General features: G+C 37.0%; 2 protein-coding genes across 7 annotated transcripts in view; both read right to left on the bottom strand.

Moving 5' to 3' along the window:
- Window positions 1–5000, bottom strand: part of BEND4 (BEN domain containing 4) — a 371611-nt gene extending 366611 nt beyond the window's left edge. Inside the window, exon 1 of the mRNA XM_082390680.1 lies at window positions 1481–5000. The gene's annotated coding sequence lies outside the window, so the exon portion shown is untranslated. The remainder of the gene's footprint in view (window positions 1–1480) is intronic.
- Window positions 1–12679, bottom strand: part of ATP8A1 (ATPase phospholipid transporting 8A1) — a 235328-nt gene that overhangs the window by 122288 nt on the left and 100361 nt on the right. For all 6 annotated transcript variants that reach the window (XM_082390480.1, XM_082390482.1, XM_082390481.1 and 3 more), the window contains 4 exons: window positions 11065–11170; window positions 9386–9468; window positions 5013–5062; window positions 962–1031 (listed from right to left, as the gene is read on the bottom strand). In XM_082390480.1, the coding sequence (XP_082246606.1) occupies window positions 962–1031; window positions 5013–5062; window positions 9386–9468; window positions 11065–11170 (309 nt within the window). The remainder of the gene's footprint in view (window positions 1–961; window positions 1032–5012; window positions 5063–9385; window positions 9469–11064; window positions 11171–12679) is intronic.

Below are 12679 nucleotides of genomic sequence, written 5' to 3'. Positions count from 1 at the left end.
AAAATGCACACAGCAAACAAATGTTAGATGTTTGAATCAACAACCAAAGGAATTCTAAAACTACATTCATGAGACATCATGAAGTAATTCTACCAAAATTCTTTAAAACCAAGGCTTTCAAAAATTACATTTCAATGCTTTAAAACCAAGGCACTGAAAAACATTCTCAACAGGAATTCAAATAATAAACTTGGGTTTCTTGGTAAGTTCAGTTTCCAAGTTCCATGTAATAAAGCAAGATTGGTGATTATAGTTGAAATTGGAAAGTTCCAAGTTGGTAAGTTACCTGACTACTCCAACTATACTAGGTACCTGGAAAGGATAATTCAGAAAGGAAATATTAACTAATTTTAAGAATTAGAAAAAAAAAGGCCCTGGGCAGTAGATTTCTTATATTTCCATGAGTGTAAACATATTTTAACTAGAAAAATTCAGTTAGAATGACTATTTTGTCAATATAACCTGCCAATATACCACAGCCAACCAATAGTTAGAAATTCTGTTATAATTAAAACAATGCAAATACAATACAAATAGCAATCACCACATGAAGAAATTATAGCAGTAACTGTGATCCATTTTTCCCCCCATTTCTACGGCCTTTAAAAAATTAGATTCAAACTGGTATAGGTCACTACATTTCTAATTCAATTTTAAAATATTTTCTGTATTTAACTGGCTTCTAACGTATTTCTAAACAACAAACCTCAAATATTATGTACCAAACATTGAATTATATAAATAACCTAGGCCAAACTTTTTCAAAGCACCAAATTTACCCAGAAGGAATTCCATATTTCACCAGAAGAGGCTGAACACTATTACTATAAAACACTACCCAAAGTGGACGTCAGCAGCTTCAGGCTAAACATCTGTGTTACATTTCCGTAGCAGAATGCTTAACGTATCCATTATAAACCATCGTAAATCAAAACTGTAAAAGACAAAAATAAAAACTTACGGCTCCTTTGCAGTAAAGTCGTAACTTCCCGGATGGAGTGCGAACAATCACTGACATTCTTTTTCTAGCGCTGAAAGAAAGAGGTTTTCCACAATGTGTCATCGTAGTGAGAAGATACACCTATTTGTTTGTCACGTCTCACATATTTTAATACTCACAGTGAAAAAATAAATTTGACCAAATTATGAGGCCGATCCTTCCACATACACAAACCATCCCCTGGGTGTATAGTTGAGTCCTTTGAAAGTTACATTATGTTTTTTAAGGCACCAGGGTACCATCTGCTTCCCTAGAGGAATAATTTACAAAATAGCTCCCTAGAAACCTGCAAGAGTTAGTATCCACCAGGATAAAGGAGAGTTCTAGTTCAATGTTTTCAGATTTAAAAAATATTTAAGCCAGTATCTTTTTCAATGAATTATTAAAAAGAGAAATGATAATCAATTTTTTTTTGATATTCAAACATGGTTGATTTATTGTACTTCAAAGAAATTATCTTTTTTTTTTGTCTATATGAACTTTTATAACTTTTTTTTTCACACACACACACTGTATTTTATTTTTACAAGAGATAAATAAACTGACACCAAGCATTGTAAATGGATGACCACAACAAAAGCAACAATGATTGCAATTACCAAACATGAAACACACTCATACTATGTCATAATATTGACATTCAGTCCAGTAATCCTCCACTGTAACAGCTCCTTTACTTTGCAGTGAAAATTGATTTGTATATTTTTTGCCTGAGTCCTTGTGGGATTTTTTTTTTTTATTCAAACAGAAAGTCAATTTTAAGTACACATCCAATCACACATAAAGGCAAATACTAGAACTTTAAAAACCCACTTAAGCCTTCACGACTATCATTTTTCAATGATTACTAGCAAACCACTGGCATCATGTAAAAAACCTAATTTATATTGCAAACTCTAGTTAATGAGCACAAACAATTTAACATTATGTTGGCAGTATAGACAGATAAAAATTGTTAGTCAAACATACAACATCTTTTAATGCATTAGCAAAGAGACTGCAAGTAACAATGAACAGAGTAAACAGGTATGGCATTGCACAGGATAAGCCTCACTTGGAACCAAGTGTGTATAAGCATTCTCTCCAGAAACCAGGGGTAAAAAAGACTTCTCAAGTGTCTGCGTCTATTTGTGTTACCTTATAATGTTCTGTGGCTAAAAAACTGAGATGAGTCCAATATAGCAGTTAGATTTGGTGTCATAGCATACAGCTGGAGTTTCCTTCAGAAGTGTCTAGGAATATTTAGTTCTCTCTTTCTCCATCTCTAATCCCCACTGTATTAATATCTCTGATCTTCATTCCTGGCTTTAGGACTACATTTAATTGGGCCCCTTTTGTAATCACATCCAGGTATTCTATCTCAGCCCTTCATGATTCATGTCTCTCTTAATGCAGCTTTGATGGCATGGTCCCAAACTCATCAACTTTCTTGCTCTTTTCTTGTTCTGGCAAAACTCCCAAATCTTGGGTGAATAGGAACCCTTTCTGTGGTCCATCAGGGTAAGTGGACATTGCTGGAGAAAAGTCACCCAGCCAGAGATTAGTAAACACATGGTCCCAATGTCACTGGGTGCTCCATGCTGCCTCATCATCTACGTTTCTCTAATAAGCTTGCTCTCTGTTTCCCCACAGGACTATAAGCACCTCTCCATCCCTCAAGTCTCCAATGTGCCCCTGTCATTCCAGATCCTCAGAATTTTTGCAGTCACCTTGATGGAAACCTCCAACAAGAAATCCCTATTCTTTCTGCCATTAAAACCTGCACATTTATCCACTGTGGACCATCCTCTGTCTCGTTTCTTGATACCATGGAAGGAACACTTCCTTTCGTATCAGAGACCTTCCTTTCACATGTGCTGTGAATCTTCTCTCACCCTGCGTTCCTGGTCTTCTCACTCCTACTAAAGTTGTGCTGCTCTCCCCTGAACTTGCATCTTCTCCTCCTGGAATGGTTCCTTCTCATCAGTACTGAAACAGTTCTAGTCTCTCTCCTGAGAAACTCACCCCAAACAACCCTCCCTGCTGAGCCACACGCATCCCTTTTCAACGCTCTACTCCCCTTCACAGCTCAACTTCTCAAAACAATTGCCATCCACAGTTCCCACTCACCTCCCCTGCATTCCCCAGTCACTCCCATCTTGCTTCTCTCTTCACCAGTTGTTGAATCTCTAAATCCAACGACTACTTTCAGCTTTGTCTTACCTAACCTTGCAGCAGTCTCTGACACAGATGACCACTCCCTCCTGGAAATTATCCTCTTCCCTTGGCTTTATGCTCTTACACTCTCTTTCTCTAATCACAGAGCAGTCTCTTTTGCTAATTCCTCTTTGCTAATCAACCCTTAGAGTTACTCGTAATCTTCAGCCTTTTTTGTTTCCCTTACTCTATTATTTTATATCCAGGAGATCCAACTCACGTTCATGGCTTTAAATACCATTTACAGGCCAATGGCTACCAAATTTATATTTCAGCCAGAGGCTTCTATGTGTCGGGCCTCTATAACCAGTTGCCTACCTGACATCTCTATGTATATATATCTCACTGGCATCTAAAACTTAACGATTCAAACATCTCATCCTCAGCATCTATCCTGTATCCACCATTTGTGTAAACAGTACCTCCATCTACCCAGTCACTCATGCCAGGAACCCTAGCCCCTCCCCCTCTTTTCTCCTGCCGCATCCAATTCATACCAATGGCCCCCTGACATCCCTGCAAAGGGTATCTGCATTCTATCAACTTCACTTTATTTTCTCTACCATCATCCTAGTCTAAACCACTCATGTCTTTCAGAGATTATTTTATTACCCACACATTCACTTCTCTCACTTTTGTCCTTAAGCCTCCCCCATCACAGCATCCTGAAAGAGCTGCTAACTTTGCTTTATTTTTCTTCACACACTTACCACTTACATAGTGTTTCTAAGTGTGTGTTCATAAACAAACATATCCAAATGTTAATTGATACACTATTTACAATATATTACAGACATAATACAAGTAGGCTTAGGAAAAACAGTCCCTTTGATGTGGGAAAAAGAAAAGATGGGAGATACACTTTGAGAATATTCTATGACAGTTAATCATCCAACTTCTTCTTATGCATTTTCGTTTGAGCCTTTCAGTGCATACAAGTGAAAAAAAACACAATGTTTAAATAATAAATTAGATCCCATTACTTTTGATATTAACCACTGGCATGTGGTCACTCCTAACCAAGACAGCAACAAATGTTGGCACAGAAAAGAAAATGCCTCTTTTAGTTAGTGTACAGACTTGCCTTATGTAGGAAAAAGTTCAAGAAAAAAAGTGGACACTTCTTTCCTTGAACAGCAGCATTACGTCCTGGTTATGGCCTTGAAGATATTTTTAAGTGTCCTCTGAATGAGGACACAATCTTTAAAAACCCTCTTGTCTGTAGCTGAGGCCATTTTGCCCCAAGAATGTAGGTTAGTTGGGAAACTACATAGTCATGTGGGAATAAAGAGCCAAAAACTCATAGAGATATCACTGATCATAATGGAAGGCCTCTCTTATTTGACCTTAAGAAATAAAGTACGTAAAATAATCTTTTTGCTTTCTGCCCTTGCCTACTACATGGGAACTGGTTTTATACCTAACAGAGAGATGGGTATGGTTTCTGAAATCCCCAAGACAATTAGATGTTATAATGAACACATAATTAGAATGGTGGGTTCCTGACTCTGATTCATTTTCATGCTACATAAATCTTGGCACCTCTAAGTATAATGATGTTTCCAGATCACTGTCTTGGTCCTATACCCCCTACGGTTGTGATGCAGACAGTTATGTTCAAAAATATTTTTATATTGCCTCTAGGAGTCATGCCTTACAAGACTCTGAAGAGTGCTGTTTATGATTTACTTACAGATATGACAATTAAAAATTGCACTGAAGACTTTAATTTAATATTTGGTATAAATAAATTTAGTTAAATAAAAATGGAAGGAAATTTATGTCATACATACAAACCACAGAGCAGATGTTTTACCTGGTGAACTCCAAGACATTGAGCAATTCGTATCTTTCTTCCTGCCCCAGCTATGAAGAAAAGGAAAACTTGATTACATAGAGTTGGCATCTTTGGCTTCTTGGAAATAAACCCTAGTCATGAAATTTTAATGTAAAAAAATGTCAACACAAACAAATTGTCCCTTCTGAAATACATCATCTTTAATTGAACTTACTAACTTTTCAAGTTAAGATGGAAGATTGAACATACACATTTAATTTTCATCCTTCCCAAAGCCCCATCAAAACTACAAAAACAAAACAAAACAAAACACTTAAGAAAGAAACTTGCAATGGCAGGAAAATAAGAGAAGAGAAAATAGCACGAAAAATGTGGAAACCAGAAAACAGATCAGTGAGAAACGCATCCTTAGCAGATACAAGAAGTTTCAAAGCCTGCAGTAGCCATGGGAAAAGCTGAGAACCAACACGATTTGTACCACATAATCCCTAAGAGGCTCAAGGAAGTGGAATAGCAGGTAGCTCTAGAACTGGGAGGAAAGAGAGGGGCCTAAAATGGGAGGACTGGGAAAGAGCTACTAGAAAAGCAGCTCTGGGCACTGGCTCTTCCTGCATACTGGCAGAAGACCGAGGCTTTGCTCTATAGAGGGTAAAACAGAGGCTCTTTCATCTAGAAGTCGACTGGCACACTTGAAGATACAGCACTGTTATCACATTTGTACTAGAGGCTAAGCCCCAATGCCCCCAACCCACTCGGCCCCTTACCTTCTGGCAGCTAGACCTTTCCCAGGTGGAAATCAGAAAATGAATCTCTGGGGAATTCACAAGCCCAAGAGAAGCCCTAAAGGTACAGACAACCATGACTTCCCAAAGGAATCCCACCAGACCACCCCACAGTGAAGCCCAATGTCGACAAATACCCTCATGCTCAGAACTGCCAAACCAGCTTTCAAGTTCTGCACTCTTAACCATGAGAAAACCAAAGATTAACAGATATTCAAGGACAGCTATCAACATGGATCACAGATACCCAAAACAAACAGATAAGAGCAATTTGGAGGAAAGAGAATTCAAAGAGAAAACATCCGTGTCGGCCTGTGGAGTGTCAGGCTCTGGGTTTCTTGATGGACATGAGGGGCTGGTGGACAGGTCCTGGATGCCTCTTCCCTCCATTTCAACACCAGAATGAACCGGTCTGTCATATGCTTTCTACGGGCATTTTCTGTTGTCTCATTGGAACTGGATTACTGTGGCTTCCTGGTGGCATCAAACTTTTTGCAGTGTTTTATACCTTTGGAAATATTGCTGTACTCTCCAGCATATGCTTTTTAATGGCATTTGTGAAGCAAATGAAGAAAATGTTTGAAACAAAAAGATGGCTTGTACAACTGTTAAGTTTTTGTGATTATTATTTATGTCCTGTGTGCTGCTCTTTGGTGGCATAGGAGGAGACTGGCCTTACTATTCTGCATTTTGAAGCTCTTGTCAAAGATCTGGCATAGTCTATTATACATCCTATATGCAAGTGTTGCAGTAATTAAATGCTGTTCTTTTCTCCTAAGTGGAGAAAGGGAAACTCTGGAAAAGAACATTGAAAGTTGATATTTAATTTTTGGTGAAGTATCATTTTCCCATTGCAATAATCAAAACAACGATAATGACAGTTTAAGACCATTTTATATTCCAGTAAAAACCATATGCTTATTTAAACTGTTAAATGCTTGCAATTGTTTAAAAAAGAAAACGTCAAAAAACTATCATTATTCCTCCCAGAGAAGAAACATAATAAGTACAACACCTGTGAAACAAGAACAAGGTACTATTAAAAAAAAAGAAATATTGAAAAAATAATAAAAGCTTCTAGAAACTAAAAACATGATAGCAGAAATAAAAAGAAAATCAACAGAAGTCTGAGAAGATAAAATGGAGGAAAACTTCCAAAAAGTAGAACAAAAAGGCAAAGACATGAAGAGCAGGACAGAAAAGTTAAAAGATGTGTTCAAGAATTCTAAAAAGAGAGAGCAGAGGAAAAAGAGGGAAGGAAAATGAATAGACTCATTCAAGAAAATTTTCCAGAATGGAAGGATATTGATTTCCAAATGGAAAAGTGTCCACTCAGTGCTCAGTACAATGGGTTAAAATAGTCCCACTAAGGACACTGTCATGAAATTTCAGAACTCTTGGGACAAAGAACATCCCACAACCTTCCAGAGAGAGAGGGGTGGGCAAGTCACAAAGACTGGAGTCACAGTGGCTTCTGACTTCTCAATTAGGTGTACTGGAAGCCAGGAGACAAAGGAACAGTCAAAATTCTTCAGGAAACTGATTTCCACCCTGGAGTTCTACATTCAGCCAGACTACCAATTAAGTAGAAAGATAGGATAAAAAATGTTTAGACTTGAAAGGACTAAAGAAAACAAAATAAAAAAAAAAAAACTTGCCATGCACCTTTTCTCAAGGAGCCAATAAAGAATGTGTTCCACGATAACAAGAGTAAGCCAAGAACAAAGAAAATATGGGATTCAGGAAACAGAAAATCTAACACAGAGGAGAGGTAAAGAAAGTCCCCAGGGAGACAGGAAAGCGATTCCTCCTGACAACCATGAGTAAGACTGAACTGTCCACCAGGGCAGCTTGGAGCCCTGAGTCAGGAGCTAGGTTTACTGAAGGCTGTCACTACTGTGACTTCTGCTTCTCTAATAACACCTTTTCAATAGGATGAAATTGACAGAAAATGTGTTCTATCAACACCAGCAAGTTTACTAAGAAAGAAGTTTTGACTTACAGGAAATAGAAAGTCCAAAACAGGAGACAATCAAAAGGAATTCCAAGTGCCAGAGAAGCAGGCAAAACTAGCCCAGACCAAGGAGAATGGAGGACTTCTGGAGGGATGTCTCAGGGAAACAACTACCCACTGGCAGATTATCTGGTGTAACTGTACCAATAAAAGTGCACTAAGAAGGTATGGAACAATTAGTAGTAGGTACAAAATCAAGCAATTGGAAAAAAGACAAGAGATTCATCTTTAGAAAATAAAGAAAAAAATGTATTTTCAGGAGATAATTTTGTATCTGGAAAGACAATATTAAAAAAAAGAAAATAGGGACTTCCCTGGTGGTGCAGGGGTTAAGAATCCACCTGCCAATGCAGGGGACACGGGTTTGAGCCCTGGTTCAAGAAGATACCACATGTCGCGGAGCAACTAAGCCCGTGCACCACAGCTACTGAGCCTGCGCTCTAGATCCTGTGAGCCACAACTACTGAGCCCATGTGCCACAACTACTGAAGCCCACCGACCACAACTACTGAAGCCCAGGCGCCTAGAGCCCGTGCTCCACAAGAGAAGCCACCGCAATGAGAAGCCCGTGCACCACAACGAAGAGTAGCCCCCACCCGCCACAACTAGAGAAAGCCTGTGCGCAGCAACGAAGACCCAACGCAGCCAAAAATTAAAAAAAAAAAAAGAGTATGCATTCCTCTGTGTCTGACTTTTTTTTTTTTCCAGTATAATGTTTCTGAGATTTATTAAGGCTGTTGATGAATCGATATTTTACTCTTTTCTATTGTTTAGCTATTCCATTGTATATTACAATTTGTTCATCCATTTGCCTAGTAATGGATATTTGATTTGTTTCTAGTTTTTGGCTACTCCGAATACAGCTGCTATGAACATTCCATGACACATCTCTCTGTGGACATATGCTTTCACTTCTCCTGGTTAAGTATGAGTGCAACTGCTGGGCTGGGTACATGTTTACCTGTGTTGGAAAACTCTAAAAGGATTTCCAAAGGGATTGTACCATCTTACACGTCTACTAGCAAAAACAGGTGATCTACTTGCTCTGCATTTTCGTTCACATTCGGTGCTGCCAATATTTTTAATTTTACCTTTTTTGGTGGGTATGCAGTAGTATCTCATTGAGACTTTAATTTGCATTTCCCTGATGACTGATGATGTGTTTTCATGTGCTCACTGGCCATCTGTATATCTTCTTTTGTGAAATGTTTGTTCAAGTCTTTTGCCCATTTAAAAATCTGGGTCCAAATACTTGTTTAACCAAATATTGTAATATAATTATAATACTATTGGGAAGGGATGGTAAGTCAAGAGAAATAACTCCTCATTTAATATAATTGAATAGAAAGTCAGTAGATATGTCTAAAATTGAAGAATCAAAACATATATCATTCATCAAACATTAAAAAATATATATAAGATGTGTAAATGTCCGAAGAAATAGCTAAAAGAATAGAAAGTTTTTGCTTCTGGAGAGGGGAACTAGAGTTGGGAACCTCTATTCTATTTTGAGCTTTTATGGTACTATTTTACCTTTGAAGCTATGCATATGTATTACTTTGATTAAAAAACAGACTTAAAAATAAATAACTTACTGAATCTATAATCACTGAGTCAGGTGTTCTTCCAGTGAAAACAAAATTCAGTTGCTTGGCTGCTCTGACCAAGGCTCCTTCATCTGTTTTAGGAAAACAGGACAAAGCAAACATACAGTGAAAAAAAATGACGCCAAATACGAAAGACATTACTGCAATCCAATTTTCTGCTTAATTTTAAAAAGAATTAAAATTCTTTTTATTCTGGCTCCTTTTACTGAAATCCACTTCTTTTAAAATTATATGACAATGCCAAAGGGATGAGTAGAATGATCTTAAGAATCTGAGACACATATAGACCCCAGAGTCACATTTCTGAAGATTAAGTCTCACTGTTAGCCAAACATACCTAAGAAGGATAATTAAATATACCCCTTGGTCCAGCATATTCTCTAGAAAACTTTTCTCAAAATGAATGACACATAAAAAAAAGAGGAAATCCTACATTTGCCAACAACATGGGATAGACATGAAGGCATTATGCTAAGTGAAGCAAGCCAGACAGAGAGAGAAAAATACTGTATGATCTCACTTATATGTGAGATCTAAAGGGAAAAAAAAAAGAAAACAAACCCCAAACTCATAGAAAAAAAGATCAGATGTGGTTACCAGAGATGGAGGGTGGGAGAAGGGGGAACTGGAGAAAGGTGATCGAAAGGTACAAATTTCCAGTTATAAGATAAATAAGTACTAGGGATACAGTGATATATGTCAATTATTTCTTAATAAAACTGGAAAAAATGAATGGCACGAAATTGTCTTCTTAAGTTTTATCCTTTTCCTCCTAAAATGTTTAATGTAGAAAAACTAATACTATTAATGTTGAGGGGTCAATTTAAATGGATATAAATGAACTGATGCTTTGTTGTATTATATATTATTTACTTACATCACCCTGCTACATCAGACCTTCTTGTTTCTGAGGGAAGGGTGTGGGATAAAACATTCACATAGTCTCTATCTTAATGATATGAGATGTATCTTACGGTTTTTAGGAATTTGGTACATTCTACAAGGTCACAGGTGCTGGTTTATAATACAGTTTAAAACACTTATTAAAAAAGTTCCCCAAAGTGTGTTCATTCTTTCCTGAAATCTTACAATCATCAAATTGACTATTTACCCAATTTTTCATTGAAAATAAGCCTAAGTATTAAATAATGATAACTGTGCTAATACATATTTTATGGAATCCCTTCAAATGTGTAAAACTTTTCTCATCCAAATAAATACACAACGAACTCCCTGATTATCATTTCCAAGAGAAGAAAGCAAAATTGGTATTCTAAAATGCGCACTATTTAAGCAAACAGATCTTCCTTTTCCTGTCTGCTTATGTGCAAAAACAGTTTATGACTAACAGTTTATTCTTAGTTATTTATAAAGAAGGGAGAATTTACTGTGTATATATAAAGTACCATTTTTTTTACTTGTGTGAATTTTGTTATTCAAATTTCCATGTAATTTATGTCATATAACAAATGTTACACAGTTATATATTTTTAAATATATATATATTTAATTTTGAAAGCCAAGGTTTATCAAATTAGTAAATAAAATTTGTAATCTGAAAAACATAACTTGTTTATTTTACTTCTTCAAATTAAATTTTTCTGAACAATCTCAAATTTCAGAACAATTTTCCACCAAGAAATACATCACAATTGCTTCATTTGTACCTGGAGATGCTGCCTGGTAAATAATCTTATCACCTTCCCACTCTGGTACTGCTGTGTGACAAACTGCCATCATTGTAAGAAATTCACATATTACAGGTGCAGTTGGCTGTAAGAAATAAACACATAATTTAGCCATTTTCGTTTAAACATTTGACACTAATGATAGTAATACTACTTCATGCATATTTACTAAGAGTGCAGCTGTTAAATATTGAAGGTGTGGAAGTCAAGAAGCCAACAACTATTATGAAGAAAAAATATTTTTAACTAAAATCATTCATTCTTGCACCCTCTCATTCCTTTTCTAAACATTTATATAAGACCACTTTCTCTTGTTAAATAGAAACAGTACAGCGAAAAAGGCAGATATGGTTGAATCTTGTTATTAAGGACAGGAGAGAAATTCTAAAATTGTTCATTTACCTGGTTCTAATTCCTGATCAGATCTAAATTTTAGGCATCTACTCTTACTGTGGTTCCACTACTTTGGGTTGGGCTGACGATGGCAGGGGATTCCTCTGTAAGGTTTGTCCTCTCCTTTTGCAAAAATGGCAACCTTAACCTGATACACGTTTTACTAAATAAAAAAGGATTGATTGAGAAGTCCTTTGTACAATGGACTCTCATGGCCTGAGGAAGACAAGATCCTTTCTGCAAGAAAGCAGTCAGATTTTTAAAATTAAACATCTTCTTGTCTGGTTCCTGATGAAGAAAAATGTCATTCGAATTAATAAAGGAAAAATATTCCTCTATGCTCTTGGACCAAAAAAGTGAAATGACTGGAAAGGTAAATCAGAATATTATTTGAAAAAAAAAAACTGTGTTAAGCCTCGAAGAGCAGACAAAACAGACAAGGTCCCTGATATGTGAAGCTTTGACTAGTGGGGAAAACAGAACATAGATAAATAGTACACTAGTATTATTTATTTATAGTGTGAAAAGGGCTACAAAGGATAGAATGTGCAAATATCATATAATATGATATAGGCCAGTCTGTGGTTGTTCTCATGACAATGTGATCTTTAAGCTGCTGAAGTTTTAGCCTCATGAAGAACTGAGCACAGTTTCCCATCAAGCAGGAATCACACATGACTGAAAAGGTCCTAAAGGAAGAAAGAATGAAGTGTGTTTGAGAAAATAAAAGAAAGCCAGTGTAGCCTGAGGAGAAAGAAAGGAAGGGTAGCTCCAAGCGAGGCTGATGACTTAGGCAGGGGCTGGACCATGTAACTTTGTAAGTTGAGAGGGAAGCCCTCTGGCATGGTTTTAAACAGGAGAGTGATGGGACTTGATTTACATTTGCATCATTCCAGCTGCCATGTGCAACAAGAACTGGAGGGGGGTAAAAACGGAAACAAGGAGAATGGTTAGGAGGCTGCTGTAATTCACCTGGAGGATACCAGTAGTCTGGACTGGGGTAGAGAAAGTGAGAATGAAGTGAAGAAGACATTTAGGATATATCACAGAAAGTCATATTGACAAGGGCTTAGTGACTCATTACAGATCTGAAGATGGAGGGGAAGGAGGTATCAAAAGCAACCCTAAGTTCCTAGAATGAGTAATAAGACAGTTAGTTGATGGTGCAATTTACTGAACCTGAGAACACAAGAGGGAAGAG

This window comes from Balaenoptera borealis, assembly GCF_965194805.1.
Source record: "Balaenoptera borealis genome assembly, chromosome: 4".
Taxonomy (NCBI): domain Eukaryota; kingdom Metazoa; phylum Chordata; class Mammalia; order Artiodactyla; family Balaenopteridae; genus Balaenoptera; species Balaenoptera borealis.
This window is presented reverse-complemented; position numbering and strand designations above follow the sequence as displayed.